General features: G+C 33.7%; 1 protein-coding gene across 1 annotated transcript in view; it reads left to right on the top strand.

The window, feature by feature from the left end:
* Nucleotides 1–14694, top strand: part of MATR3 (matrin 3) — a 27962-nt gene that overhangs the window by 2344 nt on the left and 10924 nt on the right. The window contains 2 exon segments of the mRNA XM_010850317.1: nucleotides 8066–9156; nucleotides 13940–14001. Of these exon segments, the coding sequence (XP_010848619.1) occupies nucleotides 8245–9156; nucleotides 13940–14001 (974 nt within the window). The 5' untranslated portion in view covers nucleotides 8066–8244.

The following is a 14694-nucleotide window of genomic DNA, read 5'->3' on the forward strand; positions in this document are numbered from 1 at the left end:
GCAGCAGATGGGAAAATTATAGTGGAATATAGTTCTAATTGGGGAGAAAGTAATAAAACTCTGCTGATACCAAATTTGATGACTTTTGTTTTTTGAAGGAACGTGTAAATAAGCGTAAAAAATATCCCTGAGTGTCGGCTTTATGGGTCATTTGTATTTCCTTTTTTCTTGAAATTTCCACAAGACGTTACACTTAATTTTGTAATGAAAAAACTGAAGCATTTTTTGTAAATGCCAAAACTGCTGAGAAGGCGATGGCACCCCACTCCAGTACTCTTGCCTGGCCCATGGACAGAGGAGCCTGGTGGGCTGCAGTCCATGGGGTCGCTGAGGGTCAGACACGACTGAGTGACTTCACTTTGACTTTTCACTTTCATGCATTGGGGAAGGAAATGGCAACCCACTCCAGTGTTCTTGCCTGGAGAATCCCAGGGACGGGTGAGCCTGGTGAGCTGCCGTCTCTGGGGTTGCACAGAGTCGGACACGACTGAAGCAACTTAGCAGCAGCAGCAGCACTGCTGAAAAGACATTTTGTTTTTTTAGAATCTCACCTCTGTTTAAGGGAAATTGAGATGAAAATGAGCCAACTTCTTGAAATCTGAAGTGCAGTTTTCAAATGTGACAAAAAGAAGTGCTTGTGTAAGATATTCTTGTTATTATGTGTAGGCACATAGGAATCTGAAGGCATTCTCACATAAAATTAATACTGATAGGACTAATAATTATGAACTGCAGCCATTAGCTGTTTATAAATGATCGAAATCAAAGAATTAATTGGACAGTGGTTTGTTAAGTGGTGTTCTTAGCAAATCTTCTAGTTAAAAGTCTGTGTTTTGTTTTTATATACTTCTTTATTTTGTAACCTGATGATATTTGTCATGTCATTTTCTTTCTCTATTTCCTTGCTTCACTCTGGAATTTATCTCCTCCCCAGCCTCAGTTTATTAACCTTCAGGGTATGGTGTAATACTAAGCATTTCCTTAATTGAGTCATGTGAAGAAGAGTGAGTTTTACTATCAAGTTTAACAATTTGCTATTTTGAAACTCTTGCTAGACCCACATTAAATGAGATGTTAGAGAATATTATGAAGAGTAAATTTCTCTTTTTACAGAAATAAAAATATTATTTTAATGTAAAAAAAAAATTGCATTAAAATTGTCCCACACTGTGGCAGTAGGGTCTCAGTATACCTGATTGACTGAAGGTTTGGGGTGGACATTGCCAAATGCATGGTTAGTGAGGTGGAAGGGTTGTGGGCAGTGTAGTTTTGCAGTTTTATATATACGGTTTTTCCAAGGTTAACACTGTCCATGAAATTGCTTTAATTTAAAATTCGTTAACTATGTAGTGGGTCTTCTCATTGGACCATTAGGTTAAGGGTTCTGAACTATTTGATAAAAGGTTTTTAAATAGAAAAACTGTTTTGGTGTGGATAGTAAAAGGTAGAGCATAGAAGCCCAGTGGATTGAGAGAACTGTGACTATGAAGCCTTTTAAAAGTACTTTAGCTTTTGGTTTGTTGCAGATCATATTGACTATAAGCTACAATAGAAGTTATATGATGAAGTGCTGTGTTCTCTCTCCTGACCTGAATATAATTTATTAGGTGGCAGGTCTGAATGGATGCAGTATCTTTGATGTGTTGCAACCTCGATGTGATTGATTTTCCCAGTTGTAGGTCAAGCCCTAATATCTATCTAAAAAAAGGCTCAGGAGTTTCTGACATTGAAATTGATATGAAGTAGCAATTGAAACTTAGGTGTAAATTTTTGATTTTAAAATTTTAAGAATTATTTTAAATTTTTGATTTTAAACTATTCCAGAACTTAAAGCTAATTGATATAAAAACTTGCTCTTTTTCTGGAAAGTTTTTTAAATGACAAATCTCTGCCTTTCTTTTATAGAGTACCAATAGCCTGTGGTTATTGGTGCCTGTCTTAAGGCAGAAACAGGTTAATAGAACAAAGAGGGTTGCCATGGTCCGGGGGTGGGATCATAGGTCTTCCCAGTTGTTGACATTGGAATAGCTGCTGGATAAGAAGAGCGAAGAGGAGGAAAATGTCTATAGAAGATGTCATGGTGAGCAGTAAGTGCAAGTTGGAAAGGACTCTATTGATAATAGAATCTCAGTAGGATCTTTGATTTGTAGTAGTGTTAGTCGCTCAGTCATGTCCAACTCTTGGCAGCCCCATGGACTACAGAATCTTCTGTCCATGGGATTCTCCTGGCAAGAATACTGGAGTGGATTGCCATTACCTTCTCCAGGGGATCTTCCCAACCCAGGGATCGAACCCAGGTCTCCTGCATTGCTACAGATTCTTTACTGTCTGAGCTACAGGGAAGATCCACTGATTTGTAGTATCATTGGTTGTTAATGAAATAGATAATTTTCTGGTCTTTAAAGGTGATCTGTACATTTTTTTCCCTCTGGAAATGACTAGGATATTAAACATCTCTCTTTGGTACAGTCACCGATAGGAGAAGAGCTTTTGTAGCATATGTGAAAGTGTTTGAACACCTGACTCACAGCAGTTGGGAAAGGAACAGTAATAGCAAAGAAATACAAACGTGTACTTAAAACATTCTCACTGTGAAAAGGTGTGAAGCAATAAAACAATTTTAATGCTTAACTGTGTATCCTTGTGTGGGTTATGATATCCTTGAGAACCACAGTGGAGGAGGGAATTTTATACTGAAGCATCAGGAGACCAAGAAATACTCATAACAGCATTCTTGGTAATGACAGGAAATGAGAAACAGTCTAAATGTTCATCTTCTGAAAAACAGATAAGTGTGTATGCCATAATGGTATCTATATAACAGTGAAAATGTAGTTTTAATTCATGTGTAAATCAGTTTTAAACAAGAGCAATATATATATATATTAAGCCCATTTGTGTAAAATTAAGAAAAGTAAAATTAACACTGAAAAGATATGTCTGTTAAGTGGTAGGACTTAAAAACAAGTGACTCCATAAGGGAAGGAAGAATCATTGGAAATAAGTATCTAAGGTTTTATTGATGTTGTTTCTGACCTTTGGCATTTATATACACTGATTTGTAAAATACATGATGTGAAGGGGGGTGTTGGACCTTAAGAGAATTCCTAGTATTAAATGGAGAAAGGAGAGACACATTCTATCTAATAATTATGTTTGAACAAGTAGTAAGCAGTCTGTATAATGGCTCATAAAATGAACTTTTTCTTAAGGTGTTGGCATGTGCCAGAAAATAGGTTTAGAGAAGAAGGATGCAACCAATATGAAGGGCATTGAAAACCATACTGAGGACTTCATGTGGTAAATAGTAAGGAGCAGTATGTTTTTGAATAGAGTAGAATGATTAGTGATGTTTTAGGTTTGTAGTCTTTTAAAGCTGACTTCTGACTTGGTAACAACCTTCAGGTTTTAAATCTGGCTTTGAATAGAATTGAATGAGATTATAGTTGATACATGAAATAGTCCAGTACAAGTGAAAAAGGTCAGTCCTCTGGGTCAGTCCTTTTACTTCTAGTTTGTTTTCTCATTGGTTGTGAGGATCAGAGTGCATAAAGTAGATGATTACTGTGGTGCTTACAATATGCCAGGCCCTGTGAAATGGATGTTATTTTTATTCCCATTTTACATATGAGGGAATAAACCCAGATGTTAAGTAATTTGCCCAGGTTCATGCAGCTATTCTGTAGAAGAGCTGGTTTTCAAATCCAGGCATTTGGGCTCTAAAAAAATCCCAATTTATATCAAATCAAAGAGTTGTACAGATGTTTGCGGAAACCAGGAGAGCAGATCATGAAGCAGAGGGGAATATCATAAGGGTGCAGAATGGTGCCTTGAGGAAAACCACAGACTTGCTTTTAAATAGAGAGTTAGCCAAGTTAGTGTCATAGGTCAGATCAAGAGTCAAAATTGTCAGTTAAATGGAGTAACTTTCTTTCCTGTAGTATGAATTTACTTAAAGTCACTAGGGAAAAAACTTAGAAGAAAAATATTTTAAGTCTGAATAATAGGAATCTTTTCTATGGATTACCATGAAGATTTTTTAGCAACTGAATCTGTTGTTAACCTAAGGATTAAGAAGTGGGTTAGAAGTTTAATCCATATCAGTAATATATATGAATTGACACCAATAGTTTTAAAGCACTTCAGAATATTATTTTTTTTCAGCCTTCTTGGGCACTGCACTTTTTAGGGTTTTTTTGTTGTGTGGTGAGGCACATTGGTGTATACAAAGTTAATAGAGCTGGATAAGCAACAGGAAATAATAGCTGTTATCTTCCATTATCTTACAATGGAGTGTAATATGCAAAAATACTGAATCCTATGTTGTACACCTGAAGCTCATATAGTATTATAAATCAGTTATACTTCAGTTTTAAAAAAAAAAAAAAACCTTAAATACAATTTATAAAATATAGTAGAAAAAGATACAGTGATATAAACTAACATTAAGATGAAAATTTATTTAATACTCTAAAATGGAAGCTATGTTGAAGTTATTTATAAAGCCATTATAAGGTTAATAAGTGAGGAAATTTAAGGAATATTTACTTCAATTGAAGTACTCTGTACCTCAGTTGGAGATTGATTAGTTAAGTACTTCTTTAAATTAGTGAACTATCCCTGCCATCTGTTAGTGACATGATTAGGACATTTTTTATGCATTTGTATTGTTGGTTGCCGTGTATATTTGGCATATTTTCACATGAAAAAGTTAAATCACAAAGGTGTTTGACCTTGATAGAGATGGGAAAATCTCAAAATTTCTTTCACCCATTTGTGTTACAATTCAGAAGCTGTTTTCTAGCTGTTGTATGTTAAATTTTTATGTGAGATTAAAAGGTTATTATGTCAACGTGTGGATATTTCTTTCCTACGTATCTCTACATGCCTTTATGATTATACTATCTTAAAATCGGTTGTTTTTTAAAAGTAACTTATTTCACACAGTCAAAAAGTATAAAGATCCATATGGTGGTATTAGATACCTTTAAAACATAGTGTTTTTAACTTCAGACGCTGAAGGTTTCTTCTATGTCATCTTTTAAAGAACTGAAGTATGCTTATGTTCATTTTACTTCCTGCGAAGTAATCCTCTGAAATAATATATAATAGACTAATAGATAATCTTTATTTTACACAGGAAATTTGGATACAGAACACTGTTTTCTCCATTAACTTTGTGTGTGTTTAGCTTTCATTTGTTTTCTAAAATGTTTTAGTATTCCATTTCTTCTAATTATTGAAGAAGATAAAGGGTATCAGGTTTATGGAATGTGGGGGTTGAATATTATTAACCGAAGCTTATTTGTTAACCATACATATTTGTTCAGATGTTGAATGTGAAGCTAACATCTTTAATATAATTTATATCATGAACTTTGTTCACTGAGAATTTGAATATCAGAGTATAGTTAAATGGCATTTGTGAAGCCTTAGTTGTTTCTTAATGTTTTCTGATGGGAGAGGGTGGAGGCACTTTTTTTTTTTGGAAGTGAAAGATTCTGTATTGTATAAAGTTAAATGAGTAAATTGGGTTTTAACATTACATTTTAGATGAGTTATCTCAAAGGAACTATTTTCAAACTTTATTAATCTCTATGAAAACGCAGCTTTATGCAGAAAAAAAACATGGAGTAAAAGAAGCTAATTTTTTTTTTTAATCACTTTAGTAACTTGGTAGACTTGTCAGTATTGTGATGGTTTCATAGGCAGTAGGTCTGACTTAGAGCCTTTAAAGTGCTTTGTTCATCTTATGTTCATTGACCAAAGATAAGATACTAAAGGAACTTTTTAATAAATGTTCTTACATCAGTGCTATCTTGTCGAATTTTTCTTAATTTCTTTGTTCTAATAGAAAATTTTTAAGAAATTTGTTAAATTCAAAAATTTGACTTTTTCAGTACTGCTACTCTCATATCTTTGTGTGGGACTGAAGTTGAATCTGAGTCACAAAAATATTAAAGTTATTCTTAAATTACAAGTTGTCATGGGATTTACATGGTTGTCTTTCTCTTTTTCTTAGTTTTTCTGACATCCATTTTCTGTTTTGTCTTAAGGTTATCACCTTTTACCTTTACTTCTCTTAACCTTTCCTTTTTGCAGCTCCACCATTCATATATGTTGCAAAGAAAAGTAATTGAGATCTCTGTAATTCAACAATCATTTCCTTAAAATATCAATTTTAAAAATTTACACATGGTCATAATGCCATAGTATAATTTCCCTAAAGGGAAAGAATAGGTCTTTTGAAAGGCTGGCTTTTCAGTATATGAAGCTTTGACTCCCAAGTGAAAGGCAAAGCTGCAATTAATAGTAACTTAGATACTTTGAAATTTTGATTTCAGAAAAACCCTCTTAATGGTTTTGAGTTTGTTTTTTTTTTTTAAACAACGTATGAAAACGTAAGAGGGTACTACAAATGTTTCAACAGTATTTTAACCACCATTCTGTATGGTATTTAAAAGTCATATCAGAGAAACCTTCATCCAATGATGTTTACTTACTCTTGTCTTTATCTTATTAATCTTAAGGTCTAAGTAGTTTACATAATGGATCTCATCTGGAATGAGTTTCTTTGGTGTCTTTTCTCAAGTTCATCTTTCTTGGTGTGCAAAAACATCTGTAATTCCAGTCACCTCTGATAGCATTTCTATGTCTTTTTAACTTTGTTACATCTTTTTGTAAAATCTAACTTTAGTCTTGCCTGCAACTTTTTTTTTACACTTCTTCTACCACTGTTTTCGTCTAGTGTTTCCTTAATCTGTCATTAGTGGAATCTGTCCCATAATTGACTTGTAACTATTAAATATTGCCTGGTTTTTATGTTGATAAAGTTTAAGTGCTTAGGTATATCGGTGATGAAACTTATGAGTTAACTGAACAGTGTCTCTACATAGTAGAATTATGTAGCAAACAATTTAAGACCTAAACCTCTGTGTGTAATTGTGATTATAAAATTGTTTCACCAGGGACAGTTATGTACGTCATTTAATACGTTATGAGATCATTCATAAATGCTTTGTGAATTCTTATGTGAAAATTTTTGAGGTAAAATAAAAATGAAAGTAATTTCGTTACTATCACATCTTGGAGGAAACACATCTTGAGGGGTTGTATTCACAATTTAAATTTTCTGGATGATGGGGCTATTCTTGTGAAAGAATCTGTTTACAGAAATCTATGTAAGCAAGATCTCGTTTTCATTTTCACCTGTTTTGAGCTCTAGAGGTGTTACAGCCCTGAGCATTAAATGAATGTTCACGGCTACTACCTTGTGGAGTTTCACTTCTTTAAATCACCTATACTTCCTGTACTTGTGGTTGTTCTTGGGGAGTCTCCTATTTCTGTACTGACCATATTTGATTCTCCTTGCCTTTTAAGATTAGAAATGAAGTAAGCAACTGCCTGATAGAGGATGGAGAATGAGGCAGTTAATTATTTGGCTTAAATTTGTGCAGAAATCTATAAACTGTAGGGAGTCGCTTATTTTTCTTCACATCAGTCTTTACCTCAATTTGATTTTGCTGCATAAAGATCTCAACTGTAGCGTTTGGTCTTAGATCTTATGCTAGGTACTTGACACTTAAGCTTCGTTACTTGTGATTTTACTTGGTTCTTTCTGATAGTGTTAATAGGTCTCATTTTCTAAAACAATACAACTGATTCATCTTTGACTTGTTGACCTTGATTTTTTGTTTTGTTTTGTTTTTAGTCTTCTGGAACTTAAGCATCATATTATAGGGTGTATTTTTCTTCTAAAAGAAGAGACACATCTATATTTTTATTGAAATTTTGATATATTCAGACATCTGACCCTTCAATTGAAATGTTTTTAAATTCCGTATGAAATTCCCTTTAATAGTTAAACTTTAGCATGAAAGACTACTTTTTAAGTATATGCAAGCTCTGCATACATCTGAAATCTGTTTAAGTTATGTAATTCCTTGTAAGTTTGAGATCTTAAATGTTTTTTTTTAATCAACATGATGCGTAAGTTTTTTTTTTCTAAAAAAAAACGGCATCTACTTAAAGGGATTTATGACTAAAATTGCTTATTTTTCTACAGAGTTGTCTGCTGGTTCTCAGCTTGAAGAAGATTCTACAGTCCTTATTGATCCTTTTTCTTGGCGTTACCATTTTTTGAAGCAAAGTTAACCTAGTTTTCTAGTTGAGCTTTCTTTTTGGCCATCTTTAAAAAAAAAATTTTTTTTTTAATCTATAAACTAGACAAGAGATAGTTCTACAATGTCCAAGTCATTCCAGCAGTCATCTCTCGGTAGGGACTCGCAGGGTCATGGGCGTGACCTGTCTGCAGCAGGAATAGGCCTTCTTGCTGCTGCTACCCAGTCTTTAAGTATGCCAGCATCTCTTGGAAGGATGAACCAGGGTACTGCACGCCTTGCTAGTTTAATGAATCTTGGAATGAGTTCTTCATTGAATCAACAAGGAGCTCATAGTATACTGTCTTCTGCTAGTACTTCTTCCCATAATTTGCAGTCTATATTTAACATCGGAAGTAGAGGTCCGCTCCCTTTGTCTTCTCAAAACCGTGGAGATGCAGACCAGGCCAGTAACATTTTGGCCAGCTTTGGTCTGTCTGCTAGACACTTAGATGAACTGAGTCGTTATCCAGAGGACAAGATTACTCCTGAGAATTTGCCCCAGATCCTTCTGCAGCTTAAAAGGAGGAGAACTAAAGAAAGCCCTACATTGAGTTATGGTAGAGATGGCAGATCTGCTACACGGTAGCCACCATACAGAGTACCTAGGGACGATTGGGAAGAAAAAAGGCACTTTAGAAGAGATAGTTTTGATGATCGTGGTCCTAGTCTCAACCCAGTGCTTGATTATGACCATGGAAGTCGTTCTCAAGAATCTGGTTATTATGACAGAATGGATTATGAAGATGACAGATTAAGAGATGGAGAAAGGTGTAGGGATGATTCTTTTTTTGGTGAGACATCGCATAACTATCATAAATTTGACAGTGAGTATGAGAGAATGGGACGTGGTCCTGGCCCCTTACAAGAGAGATCTCTCTTTGAGAAAAAGAGGGGCGCTCCTCCAAGTAGCAATATTGAAGACTTCCATGGACTCTTACCGAAGGGTTATCCCCATCTGTGCTCTATATGTGATTTGCCAGTTCATTCTAATAAGGTGAGTTAATGCAACAGATACTTCTAATTTCTTTTACGTTGTAGTGCCTATTCTGTATTTACCTATATCTTGTACTCTGTAGTCTGATGACATTGAGTTGATCAAGAATTTTTATACTTTTGAGAACACTTACTTTATTTGGAAGGTAATTGTTTTTGAGCATTTTAAACCAGGGCTTTACATTAATATAATCTACGTAGATTACTTCTGGCCACAAAGCTATCATCCACTGGAATTATCTTGTTGGTTTTTGGCATCAGTATGTTCTTCTTAATCGTATATTTAAGCAGGTTTTTTTTGTCTGCTTTGTTGAATTGTTTTAAGTATTTTTTCTGTTTTTTTGCAGTCAATGTGCTCTGCCATTCAGGATGCTAGATAATCAGCTCTCCATCTGTCTTAATTACTGATTCGTATGTAGTAACGATACATTCTTGAACAATTCTCTTTTTTTCCTTATCTGTGGCTACAGGGAAAGAGTTAATGTAGAGCCCTGGTGTTTGTTTCAGTATATTTCATATTTTAGATTAGTTTATTCTTCTTTTTTAATTTCCCTTTAACACAAACTCTCATGCTGTAACTGAAATTTTTCATCTTTTTTTTTCTCCTTTTCCACAACTTTCTTAAACATATTCAAAACTCACTTTTTATTATCCCATATTGCATCTATCCCTTTAGAGACTTGGGAAAATCACCTACTGCAGTATCCTGCTCTGTGTTCCTCATAAGCATATTCTTTTTCTGACTTAGACTTCTGGTATACTCATTTGAAGGAAAAAAAATCTGATTCTCCTTTGCTTTAATTATCACATCTGGCAAAATGGGAACTTTTTCAAAATGCCCTTTTAAATATATTGTCCTTTCTCTTTCAACGTTTTCAATGCTAATCATTCGCACTGTTTTTTTCCCAAAACAAAATACAGTGCAGTTGACTTAAAGTCAGCATTATAGCAGTCCACTAGCTTGATCTGTAATCTGACCATCCATTTTTCCTGATGTGCTGTACTTAATTGGAACATGTTATTGCCATGAAACTGGTTTGATGGTTGCTGTTACAGGGTTTTTTCTTCACAGTAACATCTGGAAGGGCCATTTTCTCTTCATATCTATCCCTTTAAAAGCATTTTTAAGTGAGTTGATTTTTGAGTAAACTAAATCATGTAAGTCATTAGAGATTTTGTTTTTAATCTTTTTAAAAGTCTTACCAATCAATCCCTTTTCTGTGTTGAGATCTCAGTGTTTTTGTCTCAGATAATTAAGAGACTTCTTACATTGTTTGAATTTAGAGTATTTTGAAAAATATCTTTTTAAGAGTGATTTCTAGCTAAAAATACATGTATATAAATCTATAATACAAAAGTTTTCTGAAGTAGTAGTTTAAGTACACAAGGAATATTTTATTCTTCAATCCATGTCAAAATAACTTCAAATGGTAAATTTACATTCATAGATTAATTTTAATGTAAGACATGGAATCACAAACTCGTAAAAGTTAGGGAATTGTATTTAGTAGGTATTTTGGTATTTTCTATTTTTCAAATTTGTTGGATACACTTAGTATATCATGGAATTTAGTTTTTGTTCAGTATTCAACTTCAAGGTTTAGATCTGCTATGAATTGATTTAATGAAAAGATCCATTAAACTCTGGTGACTCCAAATATTTTCTGTCTGCTTGCAGAAATGACAGTATGAGAAATATTCTCAGATGGGGTCTCTATAAATTCCAAGGAAGATAGCTAGTTACAGTGTCTCAAATGAAAATGATTGTAAGGGACTTAATCTTTGCTACTGGAGTCATCATAAATTAAAAGCTGCTGTTGGAAGTCTCTTCATCCTGACTTTGAGCAGTAACTTAATGTTGCCACTTAACATATAGGAAAAGAATTCAGTAAAGGAACACAAAAGGAAATCAAGAAGGACTTGAATCAGAAAAAGTTCCTATTTTTCTATATCATTCTTTTCTGTCCAGATGTTACTACCTTCTAGTTCCTGAACAGTTAATAAATAATGATAGTAAATGGATCTAAATTGGCCAAAGAACATTTTTGAATATTTGAAACTTTAGACTCAAGAGTAAGGCACCTTACCTAGTAAAGAGATACTTTTAATCTGCAAAACTGCGTGTACTCTAGCAAATTTAGAAAGTTACTTTAGAGGCCCTTTGATTTTCAAAATTTGTGGTATTTGTAAATTGTACCGATTTTAAGAAGTTTTAACACCTGGATTCTCTCAATATAGTTTCCTTAACATAGCTAATGTTTCTAGGTATCTTCATTATTGGAAAAATAAATGCTCACTTTTGGTAGGGATCTTTTTAATTTATAGCTGATATAGAATCACTGAGTTTAGAGAAAATTCTTACGAAAGTAGGTAATGAAAAATTTTAAAACATTTAATCCTGCTCTCTGGTATTGCTGCATAACTTGGAAAATCTGTTCTTTTCACTTAGCGGTAACATTAAATAACTTACATGATCAAAACTTCTTCTTAGTATGAATAGTCTTTTAGGGGAAAAACATCTGTCATTTTGATATTTTAAGTAACTTTCAGTGATGATGTTGCTTTTATTTCTTTCTAGGTCATTTTAGAACATCAAGTTGCTTTTCTGCACAGCCTCAAACTTGCCTCAAAATTCCTTTCACTTAAAGAAAACTGGCCACTACAGCCCTTCCGCTGTCTTGTCACTTGAGTTCATGTTTTTCTTTTTAGTTTTCTAGAAGCCCTTAAGTTATTCTTAACTTTGCCATTCCACATGTGCTTCTCCAAATTATCCTTTCTTTATATAATTTAGGTATCTCAATGACATTAAGGTGAATGTAGTTTTTCCTGCAGAACTTCTGAATTCAAAAAGTGAATCCTTATTCTTTATTAATCTGAGTGTTGCCTCAATGTAGAATCCAAACATACAGATTTTTTTTAAAGCCCATTATGGTAGAGCAGATTAGTAATGGGTGGTTTGGGAGATATAACTGATTCTTTGATCTTGATTTTCCTTCTAGTACTTTGTAAGACCAGCCACACTTTGAAAAGTTTGAACCCTTGAAGATCATGGGCGATTGGATATAAATAATTTCTGGTTTACTAGATAGCTTTACCATCTCCTATTAATTAGAAGCATGCCTAATAGGATAACTTTTACTCCTCTCTGAACACACTGTTTCTCAAGGATATTTTAAATCTGAATAGTTTTCATTAAGAAAATTCTTGGTTAACATATTTGTTTAATCCCGCTTCTGAATTTTGTCAACTTTGCCTATGGTGCCTCTTGATTACAGCCATTTTTAAAGTGGCTTCCAACAAGTCAGTGGTCTGTTGGTTTGCAAATAGAAAGTTTTTATACCCCAAACATTTGGTTATAGAGCCAGCTGGACAGATCTCTTCCAGTTCTTTAACTGTTAGCCATAAAGACAATCTAACTTTGAAAGATAGCTCCCCAAGTTCTTAGAAGTACCATTCTGTTGAAATGTTCCATTTTACTTCAGTCACAGAATTTTAGTTAATTTTAGTAGGGCAAAGAAATGTGTGTAAACACTCAGGCTGTAAGTTTTTATAAACTAGATTCCATTTATAAATTAACTTTTTAAAACTTCAGAATGGTATCTCTTGTAATTTGGTTCAGCTCTAAGTCAGACTCCCTTTTAAGGACTTTCTAATGTTTCAGGTAGTATGAGTCTTGGAAAAGTTGCCTTATTCTGTGAGGATTTGTGAAACAATAATAACCTGTAAAGTGGGGATTGTAAAACAAGATAGCTTTATAAGCAGTGTAATAATAGTTGCTTTTCTTCCTTTTTAATTAAAAAGTTTTTTATTAGCACTTCATATGTGCTTGGCAGTGTTCCAATAAACAGGTTACCTTTATTGTTCATTTACTTTCCAAAAAACCCTAGAAAGATACTGAACCACAGTGTTTTTTAAATAACTTATACCAAGGATTCACATCTAGTAAGTGGTACCTTGGGAATTGAACCTAAGCAGTCTGGCAGCAAAGCCTACTTTTCCTAACTCTTCTTTTTATATTGCCTAAAATGCTAATCATTTACATGTGGATTTTTAAAGAAAGGATAGTTTATTTGAATAAAGTAAAGGAAAAAGTAATCCCTTCAAAATTTAAAATAATCATAAAGCAAATATTGAAGAAATAAAATGTTTTCCTTCCTAAAACTTAGAAATGGACATTCCTGAAATTTACTTCTCTAATTTTGGGAAATATAATGGAAGCTTAGGTTTTTGATAAATTGGGGAGTGTTTCCTTGAAAAGTCACTCCTGTTGAATTAACTTAGCTTTCTGTGGCTATAGTACACTTACAACATACCTCAAAGGCTGGATGAAATTAAAGATACTATTTTTAACTAATTATTCATACTTACAGTATATGTTTTCTTAAAAAGTGATATAAGCATGGATATTTATTTTATCAGAGTTCTGTGAAAGCAATTCTAATAATATGTGAATAAAACTTCAGTTTTGTCTGCAGCAGAAATTAATATGCCTACTGATCTCAAAGTCAGTTACTACTCTTCATCTTTATTAACTCTATCTTTTCCCTGTCAGGTCTCTTAGTTTGTTAACCAAGTTACCAGTTTTTCCAAGAATGTGCATGGAGTATTTGAGGGCAGGATGAAGCTACAAGGATTCAGAGAAATGGTTTTAAATTAGTGAATGGTCAGGTGTTCAGTTTATGATAATTGTATATAGACATATAGATTAACATCCTAGAGTTTGAATGGTTGAAAAGAAATCTTAGTTTTAGTTTTGTTAATTCTTCTAATTTACTTTACTACAGGAGTGGAGTCAACATATCAATGGAGCAAGTCACAGTCGTCGATGCCAGCTTCTTCTTGAAATGTAGGAGTCTGAAATACCTTTAAAGCATCAGTTAACTGTCAGAAACAGCCATTGATTGGTTTCGGGGAATTCATCGTTTACTTGTAATATCCACATTGTTATTACTGAATAGTTGACACTGTCCAGGCAATCACCAGTTACAAACAATGTTTAGGTCTGGAATTGTATGTGGAATATTAAGGTGGAGTGATAGCAGTACTTTGTTATTTAAAATGGAAAGAATTTTTAACAGACCTAAAGATAGCCATTGATGCATAAAATAGATTTATAAGAGCATTTTCAATAACAATAATATGTGCTCTGAGAATAAAGAAAATATTTTCCTTGAAGAAAAGGGGGAAGTTATACTAGAAGTAACTAGTTTTAAAGCAAAACCCTTCAGGATATATTTTTTGCTTTTGAGATACTTGTGATGGAGTTTAAGCTGCTAGGATAGAATTTGTAAAGACTCTCTCTACCTAAAGAACATGAAGCCCATTGTTCACTGGGGTGGCCGTTTTCACATACAATCTTTGTTTCCCTATATAACCCACATTTCCAGTCCCTCATATAGCACTTCTTTGTGAATTAACAAATATAGGGAATTCCTGGATGCTCAGTGGTTAGGACTCCATGCACTTTTTCAGTGCCATGGGCCAGGCAGGGTTCAATCTCTGATCAGGGAACTAAGATCCCACAAGTTGTGTGACCCTT

Source organism: Bison bison, unplaced genomic scaffold, assembly GCF_000754665.1.
Source record: "Bison bison bison isolate TAMUID 2011002044 unplaced genomic scaffold, Bison_UMD1.0 scf7180017864291, whole genome shotgun sequence".
In the NCBI taxonomy this organism is placed as follows: Eukaryota; Metazoa; Chordata; class Mammalia; order Artiodactyla; family Bovidae; genus Bison; species Bison bison.